At 45.0% G+C, this 16,180-nt stretch overlaps 1 protein-coding gene across 1 annotated transcript in view; it reads left to right on the top strand.

Annotated features, from left to right (window-relative positions):
• The window catches only part of LOC138665493 (proprotein convertase subtilisin/kexin type 4-like), a 524,777-nt gene that overhangs the window by 180,253 nt on the left and 328,344 nt on the right, over nt 1-16,180 (top strand). Inside the window, exon 4 of the mRNA XM_069753025.1 lies at nt 12,620-12,748. Coding sequence (XP_069609126.1) covers nt 12,620-12,748 — 129 coding nt within the window. The remainder of the gene's footprint in view (nt 1-12,619; nt 12,749-16,180) is intronic.

The following is a 16,180-nucleotide window of genomic DNA, read 5'->3' as shown; positions in this document are numbered from 1 at the left end:
CTGGTGTATCTGTGGTGGAAAAATCGTTGCTTTGCAGGCATACTGATCAGATATTATTTTGCTCCAAATAAATACATTTGTCTTGAGCTTTTGAAATAGTTTAGTAGTCCATTTACCGTAAAATGGACAAGTCAAGGGATGGGGAAGTGGACGTGATGGTGCATGCAGAGGACGAGGTCGTGTCCAAGGTGAAAGTGGGCCACAACAAAGACCCACATCTTCTCGCTCGACCTTCCTGTCTCAGTTTCTAGGGAACCACAGCACACCACTATTGAAGCCAGAGCAGTGTGAAATGGTTGTTGGTTGGATAGCGAATAATGCTTCCAGTCACTTAGGCAACACCACCATGTCTTCCACACACTCAAGTCCGAGTAGCTGCGAGTGAGGACTTCCTTCCTCCCACCATGCCCTGAGACAACTGATCCCACCCTTCGACACTCCGAAGAGCTGTTCAGTTTTCCATTTAAGGATTCTGGACTCTCGGCCAGTCAATTTGAAGTGGGGCCACATGAGATCGCATGTAGCGATGCGCAAAGCTTTGACCAGCCACGGTCACACGACGGCGATGGTGGGAATGTGTCACAAGAGGTGGACGATGATGAGATACAATTGCCAGAAAGTCAGGAGGAGGAGCAGGGTGCAGATGTGGTGGATGACATAGTGACTGATCCAACCTGGCAGGAGGACATGCAGAGCGAGGACAGCAGCATACATTGGGAAGGAGGCATGTCACCCCAACAGGCAGAAAGAAGCCATGTAGTGGCCACAGACAGAAGGCATGCATCTGTTCCCCGTAATACCAACAGGAGGGAAGTTGCCATTCCAACAGTTAGATCTTCCGTAGTCTGGTTATTTTTTAAAGACTCTGCCGATAACCCCAAACAGGCCATTTGCAGCACCTGCCATGCCGCATTAGCAGGGGTAGCAACACTACCAGCCTGACCACCGCCAGCATGATAAGGCACATGGCAGCAAAGCACCCCACTTTGTGGGCCGATCCCCAGGCTCCAGGAACACCACTGCTTCTTCCACTGTTTTGCATAGAAGCCAATCCCCAGTCCACCGTGCATGTGAAGATGCCTCCTGTTGTTGCCCACATTCAAGCAGCACCATCATCAAGCCCGTCCACGTCCTTGTCCCAGCAGAGACTTCAGTTGTCTATACCCCAGTCACGGGAACGCAAGCGGAAATACCCAGCCAACGCCCCACAGGTCACAGTACTAAATTCTAACATTTCTCTTCTGCTTGCGCTCAAAATGTTGCCTTTTAAACTCCTTGAGACTGAAGCTTTCCGCAACCTCATGGCTGTGGAAGTCCCAAGGTACTCGGTACCCAGTCATCACTATTTCTCCCGGTGTGCCGTACCTGCATTACACGAGCATGTATCCCACAAAATTACGCATACCCTCAACAATGCTATTACTGGGAAAATCCACCTAACCATGGACACGTGGACAAGTGCTTGTGGACAGGGACAGTACATCTCACTGACCGCACACTGGGTTAACATAGTGGAAGCCGGGACCCAGTCGGACCTTGGGATGGAACACATCCTATCCACGCTGAGGATTGCGGACCCTACGTCAATCACGGTTGCTCCAACAGTCTACAGCTCCTGAAGCACCTCCTCCTCTTCTTCAGCCTCCATCTCTGAAATCAACACAACAGTCAGAATCTGGAAGCACTGCAGCACTGCCTGAGTTAAGCTGTGCTGAAGCTAATCTGCATAGGTGACAAACCGCACAATGCAGAAGAGTTGTGGACAGCGCTGAAAGAGCAGTCAGATTTTTGGATGACACTGCTGAACCTACAGCCAGGCATGGTCGTGTGTGACAATGGCCAGAACCTGGTGGCAGCTCTGAGGCAAGGTGAGCTCACACATGTACCTTGCATGGCCCATGTGCTTAACCTCATGGTTCAAGGTTTTCTGAAAAGCTACCTCAAATGTTTTCTGATTTGGGATAATAAATCTTTTGTTTCTTCACACCACAAAGTTGAGTGCTGGGTTTTGTATTATTTGCTGATTACGGTTTGGGAACCTACCCGTGCACCTCATACAGTTGTGCACACGTGTTTCTAACTACTATGAGTACCTAGTCATGCCTTTCGGACTGTGTAGTGCTCCAGCGGTGTTCCAGGAGTTAGTGAATGATGTTTTCCGAGATCTACTCTACTTCTGTGTGGTGGTATATTTAGATGACATTCTTGTGTTTTCCTCGGATCTGCTTCCCAAAGGAGAGATGTCCGCCAAGTCCTATCTCGTCTTAGACAGAATCATCTTTATGCCAAATTCGAGAAGTGTGTCTTTGAACAATCTTCGTTACCGTTCCTCGGCCATATCATCTCTGACTCAGGCTTACGGATGGATCTGGATAAAGTGTCTGCTGTTCTTAACTGTCCACATCCTCAAGGGGTAAAGGCGATTCAATGCTTTCTTGGGTTCGCAAATTACTACCGGCAGTTTATTCCACATTTCTCTACTCTGGTCGCCTCAATTTCTGCCTTGACTCGCAAAGGGTCCAATCCTCACATCTGGACTTCTGAAGCTGAAAGAAGCATTTCAGTCTCTTAAGCAAGCCTTTGTTTCCACTCCTGTACTTCGTCGTCCTGAGGTCAACAAACCTTTCATCCTTGAGGTAGATGCTTCTGCCATTGGCGCTGGCGCGTTACTTTCCCAGAGATTATCTTCCGGACAACTGGCTACTTGTGGTTTCTTTTCCAAAATCTTCTCCATCTCAGAGAGAAATTACGCCATTGGTGACAAAGAACTATTGGCCATCAAGTTGGCGCTGGAGGAGTGGCGGTATTTGCTGGAGGGAGCTGTTTACCCTTTCAAGATCTATACTGACCACAAGAATCTGGAGTACATCCGTTCTGCGCAAAAACTTAATCCCCAGCAGGCCAGATGGTCGTTATTCTTTGCCCACTTTGACTTCAAATTACATTTCCGTCCTGGCAACAAAAACTTCAAAGCTGATGCCTTGTCCAGATCTTTTCTTGCATCCGATGTTGAAGAAGAACCGTCACATATCATGGATCCTAGCAAGATCATTCTAGTAGTTCCAATCAGCATGTCTAACTTACCTCCAGGTAAGACCTTTGTCCAGGCAAACAAGGTCTCGAGTTCTACGTTGGGGTCATGCCTGCAAATTGGCAGGCCATGTAGGGTACAAGAAGACACTCACTAATCACACGCTATTATTGGTGGCCGTCTCTCCTACAAGACGTCCGAAGTTTTGTCGCCTCATGTCGTTCTTGTGCAAAGAACAAGGTTCCTAGACATTTGACTTCCGGTCTCTTGCATCCGCTTCCAGTTCCTTCAGCTCCCTGGCAACACATCACCATGGATTTTATTACTTATCTTCCTCGCTTTTCTGGACATTCGGTCATTTTTGTAGTCGTGGATCGATTTTTCAAGATGGCTCATTTTGTCTTTTTGCCTGGTTTACCTTGCGCTCCAGAGTTGGCAAGAATCTTCATAGCTCACATCTTCCGGATTCACGGTTTTCCTCTACACATAGTCTCTGATGGAGGAGTCCAGTTCAACTCTCGATTCTGGCGCACTCTATGCAAGCTGATGAATGTTACTTTGAATTTCTCTACTGCTTACCATCCACAGACCAACGGACAAGCTGAGCACACTAACCAAATTCTAATGACCTATCTCCGTCATTTTTCCAACGGTCATCATAATAACTGGGCTGATTTGCTTCCATGGGCCGAGTTCACGTACAATAACCATATCAATTACTCTTCTTCCAAATCTCCCTTCTTCATCGTTTATGGGCAACATCCTGGAGTTCCTCTGCTGGTGCTTCCTGTCTCGGATGTGCCAGCGGTCGATCTTCTGTCCGAGGAGTTCTCTAGGGTCTGGCAGGAGACCAAAATCACTCTTGAACAGGCACAGATCAGGATAAAGAGACATGCCTATAAGAGACGCCTCGATCCTCCGTTATATCGGCCAGGTAATAAGGTCTGATTATCTTCCAGGTTCATTCGTCTTAAGATCCCCTCGTATAAGTTGGGTCCATGGTAGATAGGTCCCTTCGAGGTTTTGGCTCGTATCAACGATGTTTCCTACAAGAAGAAGTTGCTCGCTTCACTTCGCATACCCAACTCTTTTCACGTTTCCTTTCTTAAACCTGTCGTTTTCAATCAGTTCCATGCTTCTCCTGCTCAAACTCCTTTGCTTGTTTCCGACCCAGATGTTTTTGAGGTTAAAGATATTCTTGCCATGAAAAGGTCTAGAGGTAGAACCCTCTTTTGGTTGATTGGAAGGGTTTTGGTCCCGATGAGAGGTCTTGGGAGCTCCATGAGAACATACAGGTGTCACGCTCACGTCCTGACTGGTGGGCGTGAGCTCAGGGGGTTTGTGGCCCCACTGTGCCACAAACCAGACTACCCTGGAAGGGGCGTGACTATGACAGCTGGCTAGGTTTTCACTGGAGCCTCTGATGGTGAGCTCAGGCTTGTGCAGCAGGCAGCTGCCAGGTGCTACTCCAGGGTGGTGTCTGGCTGTGGCTGCTGATCCCACTTGGAGAACAGGAACACTAGGACAGGTGCGGGCATCAGACTGGACTAGCAGAAGAGCACGGCAGAAACTCAGACGAGTAGGCTGGCACGACTGAGACACAGGGCTGGCAGGTACAGCAGAGAACACAGGGCTGGCAGGCACGGCAGAGAACACAGGGCTGGCAGGCATGGCAGAGAACACAAAGCTGGCAGGCACGGCAGAGAACACAGGGCTGGCAGGCACGGCAGAGAACACAGGGCTGGCAGGCACGGCAGAGAAGACAGGGCTGGCAGGCACGGCAGAGATCACAGGGCTGGCAGGCACGGCAGAGAACACAGGGCTGGCAGGCACGGCAGAGAACACAGGGCTAGCAGGCACGGCAGAGAACACAGGGCTGGCAGGCACGGCAGAGAACACAGGGCTGGCAGGCACGGCAAAGAACACAGGGCTGGCAGGAACAGTGTATGAAGGAACAGGTAGGGACCTGTTCACACTGGAGGTGCAGGTAAGAAAACAAGCAGAAAGGAATGAAGTATGAAGGAACAGGTTGGCACCTGTTCACACAGGAGATGTAGGTACGGAAACAAGCCAGAAAGAAAAGGAGAATGAAAGAACAGGTTGGGACCTGTTCACACAGGAGATGCAGGTACGGAAACAAGCCAGAAGGAAGAGAGAATGAAGGAACAGGTTGGAACCTGTTCACACAGGAAGAGGAAGTGCAAGGCTGCAGAGAGGAGCGGAAGGGCAGCAAGAGATAGCGAAGCAACAAAAGCTTAGCAGAGTGGAACCGCAAGGAATGCAGAGAGGAGCTGCAGCAAGAGATTACTGCAGCAAAGGGAGCATAGCAGAGTAGAAAGGAGCAGAACCGCAGGAGTGCGGAGCAGAAGTAAAGCCACAAAGGTACAAAGCAGGCAGAACTGCAAGAGTGCGGAGTGTAAGCAAACTGAGAACACAAGGAAAGACACAGCAGTGAAGGAAGCCACAGACAAGGAGACAGGTAGGACAAAGTACAGACAAGGCAATGGAACAAGACACAGGGACCAGGATAGTCTGCTGTTGTGAATTCTGTGATCAAACTCCCTCCTGTGGTCATGAATGGTACTTCGGCGAGTTCTGTCCATGGACTCCCTCTGGTGGCTGTGAGTGGAGCTGCTGCTTCTGAGGTTCCTTCCACAGGTGACGTAGTTTATTCTTTGGCTGGCTGCTCTATTTAACTCCACTCAGATCGTTACTCCATGCCAGCTGTCAATGTTCTTGTACTGGTTCAGTTGCTCTTGGATCTTTCTGGTGACCTGTCTACTCCAGCAGAAGCTAAGTCCCTGCTAGTTAATTATTTGTTCATTGTTTCCTTGTCCAGCTTGCTTTCATGATTTTGCCTTGCTAGCTGGAAGCTCTGGGATGCAGAGTGGCACCTCCGCACCGTGAGTCGGTGCGGAGGTCTTTTTGCACACTCTGCGTGGTCTTTTTGTAGTTTTTTGTGCTGACCGCAAAGATACCTTTCCTATCCTCAGTCTGTTTAGTAAGTCTGGCCTCCCTTTGCTGAAACCTGTTTCATTTCTGTGTTTGTGACTTTCATCTTAACTCACAGTCAATATATGTGGGGGGCTGCCTTTTCCTTTGGGGAATTTCTCTGAGGCAAGGTAGGCTTTATTTTCTATCTTTAGGGCTAGTTAGCTCTTAGGCTGTGAAGAGGCGTCTAGGCAGTGTTAGGTACGCTCCACGGCTATTTCTAGTTGTGTGATAGGATTAGGGCTTGCGGTCAGCAGAGCTCCCACTTCCCAGAGCTTGTCCTGTGTGAGTTTAACCATCAGGTCATTCCGGGTGCTCCTAACCACCAGGTCCATAACAGTCTGCCTCCTGGAGGGCGGACAACAAGATCAAGGCAAAAACACAGAGAAAAGCCTCTAGAGAGGAAGTAACACAGAGCAAGGCCTGGCAAACTCGGAAGCTAAACACAAACTGAGGTAACACATTGCACAGGCCCAGTCCACTGGGTGGAGCTGCACTAAATACTAGAGGCCTCTTGGTAATTGGTCAGGAAGAGATTAGACAGGTGCACCTGATTCCTATAAGAACCAGAGAGTTGAGGCGCCGCCCCCTATAAACACAGCCAGGAAGCCTGCAGAGGGCAGAGGCACAGAATATGGAGCTGGAAACAGAAACCACATCATGACCTAGTGCAGTGGGTAAGATAGTGTGAGAAATGAGAGGCCATGCCATGATGCCAGCAGAGATGTTACAACAGGCTCCTCAGATTTTAGCCAGATTTCTTTCAGGTCTTAGAAAGAGGGGGAGTAAATGGGGGTACTGTCACGGCGCCGCTCCGTGCCGCTGCTCCTGCTTCCCCGCCTGCCACTCTGCCCCTCGCTCCCTTCTCCGCTCGCCGGCATACTTACCTGCTTCGGTTTCGATCCTCCTGCAGGCGCGCGTTCTTCCTTCTCTTCATGATTCACCGCAGCTTCTGGGATTCCGCTGGCTGCGCATGCGCACCTCGCACTCCAGCTCCCTCTGCGCACGCGCACTTCCTCCTTTGATATACAGGCGCGCTGCTTCTCCTCTCTTTGACCCTGGAGGACCCTGACCCAGAAGTCCTTCTGCGTCCTATGTATTTAAGGTAACTTCCTCTACCTCCTTGCCTGATTGTCATTTGTGCTACTAATGACCCAGGTCCTCTTTTGTCTCTGCGCGGTCCATCCTGTGTCTCTGCTCAGGCCTAGTGTCTCTGTCATTTTCAAGTCTTCCTTGTTTCTCCATTCTAGTCCGGTCGGTCCTGTGTCTCCTCTGTGTCCTGTCCACGTTCCGCCTCTGTCTCGCCCAGCCATCCCTGTGGCTGCATCATTTTCAGTTATCTTCTCGTCTCGTTTCTTTCCAGTCCACACCAGTCCATCCAACGTCTTTTCTCGCTCGGACAGACCTACACTCTCCCTCTCTTTTGAACCTCCTATTTCCTGTCCCCAGGTGCCAGCTTCTGTGGCAATACTCTCCCTTGGGCCTGCCCCTAACGCTCCCTGGCTAGCTCACCCTTGGGAGGTTCGTTGTCGTGGATCTGCGGGTTCACTCTAGGAGTTCCAACACCTTACAGTAACATCACACATGACATGCAAAAACCAATGGTCGTTGAAAATTACATCTTGTCCTGCAAAAAATAAGCCCTCACATGGCCAATATGGACTGAAAAATAAAATAGTTATCGCTCTGGGAAGGAGAGGAGCGAAAAGCGAAAATGAATAAACGAAAATACCCAGCGTCCTAAAGGGGTTAATGAGAACAAAGATGAACTTTGTTACATTGTAGCCATTTTGAAAATTCAAAAAAGAGTGAAAAATGTAAAGGGTTCTGAATACTTTCCATACCCACTAGATATACCGCCCTGCCCTTCCAGAGTTCCCTATAGACAGATGGAGAGAGAATGGTATGACAAATTGTTTGGCCTTATTTACCAGACCTAAAAAAAAGATCCAATTGTACATTTTCTATCCTTGACTCTACAACCTTCCCAAAGAGGAAATTTATAACTTTTTAGAACTAAGGAAATATATTAGGTGGAAATTCTCTCCATTTCTCTTCCACAAGTGATCATATCTCTTCTGGAAAAGTTCTTAAAAAATACTATTTGGAACACCAAAACGCTGTATGAGCTCCTTCAATAGTGACATATTGAAAAATAAAAGCACATGGTTAAGTGGGAAGAAGATATGGATATATGTTTTTCACCTGAGTCATGGAAAGAAGCAGTTGAAATAACATACAGATCAAATGTAAATGCAAATCATTAAAAACTTTTCTCATTGGTTCTATATACCTGTCACATTAAAGAGGATTTTTGAGGATGGATCGCACTTTTCCTGGAGGCCCAAAGTTTTGAGAATGACACCAAAATTATATTTTCACATGATCTGCTGCCCTCTGGTTTTTATTAGTGTTTGTCTCCTGTCCTGTTTATATCACATACAGAAATATAATTGCAATCATATTATGAGTACCAATAGGTTATATTGACAGTTAGAATGAGTTAATGCAGCAAATCAATATTTGCAGTGTTGACCCTTCTTCTTCAAGACCTCTGCAATTCTCCCTGGCATGCTCTCAATCAACTTCTGGACAAAATCCTGACTGATAGCAGTCCATTCTTGCATAATCAATTCTTGCATTTTGCCAGAATTTGTTTGTTTTTGTTTGTCCACCCGTCTCTTGATGAATGACCACAAGTTCTCAATGGGATTAAGATCTGGGGAGTTTCCAGGCCATGAACCCAAAATCTCTGTTTTGTTCCATGAGCCATTTAGCTATCACCTTTGCTTTATGGCTAGGTGCTCCATCATGCTGGAAAAGGCATTGTTGGGCGCCAAACTGCTCTTGGATGGTTGGGAGAAGTTGCTCTTGGAGGAAATTCTGGTACCATTCTTTATTCATGGCTGTGTTTTTAGGCAAGACTGTGAGTGAGCCGATTCCCTTGGCTGAGAAGCAACCCCACACATGAATGGTTTCAGGATGCTTTACAGCTGGCATGAGACAAGACTGGTGGTATCGCTCACCTCTTCTTCTCCGAATAAGCTGTTTTCCAGATGTCCCAAACAATCGAAAAGGGGATTCATCAGAGAAAATGACTTTGCCCTAGTCCTTAGCAGTCCACTCCCTGTACCTTTTGCAGAATATCAGTCGGTCCCTGATGTTTTTTCTGGAGAGAAGTGGTTTCTTTGCTGCCCTCCTTGAAACCAGGCCTTGCTCAAAGAGTCTCCGCCTCACAGTGCATGTAGAAGCACTCACACCAGCCTGCTGCCATTCCTGAGCAAGCTCGGCACTGCTGGTAGTCCGATCCCGCAGCTGAAACAGTTTTAAGATACGGTCCTGGCGCTTGCTGGTCTTTCTTGGACGCCCTGGAGCCTTTTTGACAACAATGAAAGCTCTCTCCTTGAAGTTCTTGATGATGCGATAGATTGTTGACTGAGGTGCAATCTTTGTAGCTGCGACACTCTACCCTGTTAGGCCATTTTTGTGCAGTACAATGATGGCTGCATGTGTTTCTTTAGAGATAACCATGGTTAACTGAAGAGAAACAATGATACCAAGCACCTGCCTCCTTTTAAAGTGTGCAGTGATGTCATTCTTACTTAATCATGACTGATTAATCGCCAGCCCTGTCCTCATCAACACCCACACCTGTGTTAATGGATCAATCGCTAAAGCGATGTTAGCTGCTCCTTTTAAGGCAGGACTGCAATGATGTTGAAATGTGTTTTGGGGGTTAAAGTTCATTTTCTGGGCAAATATTGACTTTGAAAGTACAGTAATTGCTGTTAAGCTGATCACTCTGACATTCCGGGGTATATGCAAATTGCCATTAGAAAAAATGAAGCAGTAGACTTTGGAAAAATTAATATTTGTCTCATTCTCAAAATTTCTGTCCATGACTGTACTCAAAAAGCTAACCTATTACATAGTTTCTGGTCCTGTTCTAAAATTATTGACCTGTGGAAAGAAGTAGCTAATTTATTGAGCAATATTAGCAACTCTGTAGCTGAAATCTCTCCTCAAATAGTTTTATTCTTGCTTGATTCGAATCGACTCCCCCTAAAATTAAACATCTCTGTCCATTTATTTCCTGTACCAAAAATACTTATAGCATCTAAGTGGAAATCAATAGATGTTCCCCTCTATTCCAGAAATAATGGAAGAACGTTGGCCTGTATTTTTTTTTTATCATTCTTACATGCTAAGAAATAATTCTTTAAAACATTACTATTCCACACGGTCATCTTGGAACCTACAGTCATGGCCAAAAGTATTGACACCCCTGCAATTCTGTCAGATAATACTCATTTTCTTCCTGAAAATGATTGCAAACACAAATTATTTAGTATTTTTATCTTCATTTAATTTGACTTAAATGAAAAAACACAAAAAGAATTGTCCTAACGCCAGATTGGATATAATTCCAGACCAAACATAAAAAAGGGGGTGGACAAAAGTATTGGCACTGTTCGAAAAATCATGTGATGCCTCTCTAATTTGTGTAATTAACAGCACCTGTAACCTACCTGTGGCACCTAACAGGTGTTGGCAATAACTAAATCACACTTGCAGCCAGTTGACATGGATTAAAGTTGACTCAACCTCTGTCCTGTGTCCTTGTGTGTACCACATTGAGCATGGAGAAAAGAAAGCAGACCAAAGAACTGTCTGAGGACTTGAGAAACCAAATTGTGAGGAAGCATGAGCAATCTCAAGGCTACAAGACCATCTCCAAAGACCTGAATGTTCCTGTGTCTACCATGTGCAGTGTCATCAAGAAGTTTAAAGCCCATGGCACTGTGGCTAAACTCCCTAGATGTGGATGCAAAAGAAAAATTGACAAGGGATTTCAACGCAAGATTGTGCGGATGTTGGATAAAGAACCTCGACTAACATCCAAACAAGTTCAAGCTGCCCTGCAGTCCGAGGGTACAACAGTGTCAATCCGTACTATCCGTCGGCGTCTGAATGAAAAGGGACTGTATGGTAGGAGACCCAGGAAGACCCCACTTCTTACCCCGAGACATAAAAAAGCCAGGCTAGAAAATGGTTTGAGAGAAAGCACTGGAGACTGCTAAGGTGGTCCGCAATGAGTCCAGACCTGAATCCCATAGAACACCTGTGGAGAGATCTAAAAATAACAGTTTGGAGAAGGCTCCCTTCAAATATCAGGGACCTGGAGCAGTTTGCCAAAGAAGAATGGTCTAAAATTCCAGCAGAACATTAAGAATCTCATTGATGGTTACCGGAAGCGGTTGGTCGCAGTTATTTTGGCTAAAGGTTGTGCAACCAAGTATTAGGCTGAGGGTGCCAATACTTTTGTCTGGCCCATTTTTGGAGTTTTGTGTGAAATGATCAATGTTTTGCTTTGTGCTTCATTCTCTTTTGTGTTTTTTTTCATTTAAGACACTAAATGAAGATGATAATACCAAAAAATGTGTTTGCAATCATTTTCAGGAAGAAAATGAGTATTATCTGACAGAATTGCAGGGGTGTCAATACTTTTGGCCATGACTGTACTTCTTTCCTCCAGTTGGAATGCCGCCCCCCCCCCTTTTTTTTTAGATAAAAAGCTTTATTATTTGCCAAAAAAGTAAAAGTACAATTACATATTTAACTGAGCAAATTAAAACTGTTTTGTTATAAATATTGTTTCAGTCAGGATCATCTTTTTCCCTGTTCATACTGTCCAGGTTTATCCGATTCACTTTGCCATCTTCTTTCCCCCCCTCTTCCCCCTTCACTTTTCTAACTTTTCCTTCCACATTCTTTTCCTCTTGCACTAACCCTTTTTTCTCTGTTGATTCTTCTTTGGATATAACTTCTTACTTGCTTGTTCAATTGAAGTTTTAGATCAATAGCTGTTATGTTTTATCACTCACTTTATTGACTATAACTATAATCCCCTTCCCAAAAAATATAAAAAAAATACCCCAAATAAAAGGAATATTGTTGATAACAGCAGTACGTTGCTAGAAATGCTAGACCTGAGACAGGAACAAGGGGGCATCCTCTGCGTCTGGAGTAAAGAAGGTTTAAGCATAATCACAGACGCGGATTCTTTACTGTACAAGCAGTGAGACTATGGAACTCTCTGCCGTATGATGTTGTAATGAGTGATTAATTTCTGAATTTTAAGAGGGACTGGATGCCTTTCTTGAAAAGTATAATGTTATAGGTTATATATACTAGTTTCCTTGATAGGACATTGATCCAGGAAACTAGTCTGATTGCCGTATGTGGAGTCGGGAAGGAATTTTTTTCCCCAATGTGGAATTTACTGTTTGCCACATGGTTTTTTTTGCCTCCCTTTTGCATCAAAGCCTCCAATAGGACACTGCTTTGCAAGTGCCATCATTTTTACTATAAGGCAAAAACATAGCGCATGCTGCACTTTTACTTTAAAGTGATGGCCAAAACCAAACAGACCTCATTATATTCAGTGGGTTCCATCTAGCAACTCCTTTATCTATCATAGGACGAACCTATTTATATGGGGAGTTCTGGTTTGCTGTTCCATTATAGGAGCAGAAATACAGAACTCAAAATTCTGGTGTGAACCTTGGGAAACCTGTTCTTTGGATTGCCTTGCAGAACAATGATGTAAGCCCAGACCTAAATATACTTTCTGCATGGGACCATGGCTTCACTGGACATGGAGTGGTGGTGACTATCCTTGATGATGGAATTGAAAAAGATCATCCTGACCTGGAAGAAAATTTTGTAAGATACTTTTGCATACATTACATTTACATTCCCTTTAAGATTATTGAGGTCCAGTGAGATTTGGAAATTAGAATAAAACTTTTGGTCTGTACTGTGTATATATTTTTTTTTTTTCTGTATTTTCATGACTATGAAAATTGTAAATTCACACTGAAGGCATCAAAACTATGAATTAACACGTGTGGAATTATATGCTTAACAATAAAGTGTGAAACAACTGAAAATATGTCTTATATTCTAGGTTCTTCAAAGTAGCCACCTTTTGCTTTGATGACTGCTTTGCACACTCTTGGCATTCTCTTGATGAGCTTCAAGAGGTAGTCACCGGAAATGGTCTTCCAACAATCTTGAAGGAATTCCCAGAGATGCTTCGCATTTGTTGGCCCTTTTGCCTTCACTCTGCGGTCCAGCTCACCCCAAACCGTCTCGTTTGTGTTCAGGTCTGGTGACTGTGGAGGCCAGGTCATCTGGTGTAGCACCCCATCACTCTCCTTCTTGGTCAAATATCCCTTACACAGCCTGGAGGTGTGTTTGGGGTCATTGTCCTGTTGAAAAATAAATGATGGTCCAACTAAATGCATGCCGCTGCAAGATGCTGTGGTAGCCATGCTGGTTCAGTATGCCTTCAGTTTTGAATAAATCCCCAATAGTGTCACCAGCAAAGCACTCCCACATCATCACACCTCCTCCTCCATGCTTCACGATGGGAACTAGGCATGTAGAATCCATCCGTTGACCTTTTTGCGTCGCACAAAGACACAGTGGTTGGAACCAAAGATCTCAAATTTGGACTCATCAGACCAAAGCACAGATTTCCACTGGTCTAATGTCCATTCCTTGTGTTCTTTAGCCCTAACAAGTCTCTTTTGCTTGTTGCCTGTCCTTAGCAGTGGTTTCCTGGCAGCTATTTTACCGTGAAGGCCTGCTGCACAAAGTCTCCTCTTAACAGTTGTTGTAGAGATGTGTCTGCTGCTAGAACTCTGTGTGGCATTGACCTGGTCTCTAATCTGAGCTGCTGTTAACCTGCGATTTCTGAGGCTGGTGATTTGGATAAACTTATCCTCAGAAGCAGAGATGACTCTTGGTCTTCCTTTCCTGGGGCGGTTTTCATGTGAGTCAGTTTCTTTGTAGCGCTTGATGGTTTTTGCAACTGCACTTGGGGACACTTTCAAAGTTTTGCCAATTTTTCAGACTGACTGACCTTCATTTCTTAAAGTAATGATGGCCACTCATTTTTCTTTACTTAGCTGCTTTTTTGTTGCCATAATATAAATTCTAATAGTCAGTAGGACTATCAGTTTTGTATCCACCAGACTTCTGCTCAACACATCTGATGGTCCCAACCCCATTTATAAGGCAAGAAATCTCACTTATTAAACCTTACAGGGCACACCTGTGAAGTGAAAACTATTTCCGGTGACTACCCCTTGAAGCTCATCAAGAGAATGCCAAGAGAGTGCAAAGCAGTCATCAAAGCAAAAGGTGAAGAACCTAGAATATAAGACATATTTTCAGTTGTTTCACACTTTTTAGAAGTATATAATTCATAGTTTTAATGCCTTCAGTGTGAATTTACAATTTTCATAGTCATGAAAATACAGAAAAACCTTTAAATGAGAAGGTGTGTCCAAACTTTTGGTCTGTACCATATATATTATATATCATCTGTTTATTATTTAAAAAGCTAAGATATACAAAAAGCCAAAAGTTCATTCACAAAATGCTGCCTATTATACCAATATTTTATTTACCGTAAGGATCTGAATAATGTGTGAACTGTATAAAAAATATTTAAAAGTCAGTAGGCCATTGCAAGATAGCATAATGTTTACTGATGTTATCAAATACAAAAACAAGCATGAGATTTTTCTCGCGTTGCTTATAGATAATATAGTCCCGCAATAATTCACCCCAGGGTGTGGTTCACTTTGTAAAATGAGACCTGTAAGGCCTCTGTCACACTTCAGTTTCTGGCGTCAGTCAAAATCCGTCGTTGCGATGGAACAACGGATCGGTCAAAAATAGTGAAAAACTGAAACAACGGATCCAGTTTTTCGACGGATCCGTATAGCTGATTTGTCGAAAAACCGGATCCGTTGTATCTGTCGCATCTGTTTTTTCTTCCGTTTCTTCCTTTTTTTTCAACGGATCCTTTTTTCATATTTCCAAATGGGAGGCTACCAAATGTGATTGGCTACTGAAAAATAATGGAAACCTATATATTGAGTGTTTTAACACCCCATCTTTGAGAGGTTGTAGAGCAACTGGCAGAAATGGAAGGAGTTCTAGCAAATATTGTGACCATCTATCGGTCAGGCAGTTTGCTGGCAGGCTTCTTGCTTGTATGCTTCTTGCTGGCACATTGAGGAATGAAGCCTCAGGGCAGGTTTATATAGTTTTGGGGCTGTCTGGCCAGTTGGCTACTAAATACAGATTTGGAGCATGCTCAGTGTGTAAAAGCGTAATCCGTCGCTGGCTTCCGTCATTTGATGGACAGCGACGGACTTGCGCCCATAGGCTTCCATTCTAGCCAGCAACGGACGCCACTCAATCCGATCTGTCGCTGTCCAACTTTTCGACGCACACAAAAAACGTTACTTTGTTTGTCCTTTCCAGACAATAAACAAATTCCGATGGATGCAGTGCACGACGGACGAAACGTGAGGCCATCCGTCATAATCCATCGCTAATACAAGTCTATGAGAAAAAGACGGATCCAGCGGGCAAATTCGCTGGATTTTTTTTTTTTTTCACAAAACAACGGATGTTGACTGAAACAGAAAGACTGAAGTGTGAAAGAGTCTTTAGTCTCACATGTGTCTGGAGATGTGCAGATCTCCTGGTTTGAGTGTGTTTGCTAAAGGACTAAAGGTACCTTCACACATAACGATATTGTTAACGATATCGTTGCTATTTGTGACGTAGCAACGATATCGTTAATGAAATCGTTCTGTGTGACAGCGACCAACGATCAGGCCCCTGCTGGGAGATCGTTGGTCGCTGAAGAAAGTCCAGAACTTTATTTCGTCGCTGGACTCCTGCTGACATCGCTGGATCGGCGTGTGTGACACCGATCCAGCGATGTCTTCACTGGTAACCAGGGTAAACATCGGGTAACTAAGCGCAGGGCCGCGCTTAGTAACCCGATGTTTACCCTGGTTACCATGCTAAAAGTAAAAAAAAACAAACACTAGATACTTACCTACAGCCGTCTGTCCTCCAGCGCTGTGCTCTGCACTCCTCCTGTACTGTCTGTGAGCCGGAAAGCAGAGCGGTGGCGTCACCGCTCTGCTTTCCGGCTCATAGCCAGTACAGGAGGAGAGCAGAGAAGCAGAGCACAGCGCTGGAGGACAGACAGCGGTAGGTAAGTATCTAGTGTTTGTTTTTTTTTACTTTTAGGATGGTAACCAGGGTAAACATCGGGTTACT

The sequence above is a fragment of the Ranitomeya imitator genome, chromosome 2 (genome assembly GCF_032444005.1).
Source record: "Ranitomeya imitator isolate aRanImi1 chromosome 2, aRanImi1.pri, whole genome shotgun sequence".
Lineage (NCBI taxonomy): Eukaryota > Metazoa > Chordata > Amphibia > Anura > Dendrobatidae > Ranitomeya > Ranitomeya imitator.
This window is presented reverse-complemented; position numbering and strand designations above follow the sequence as displayed.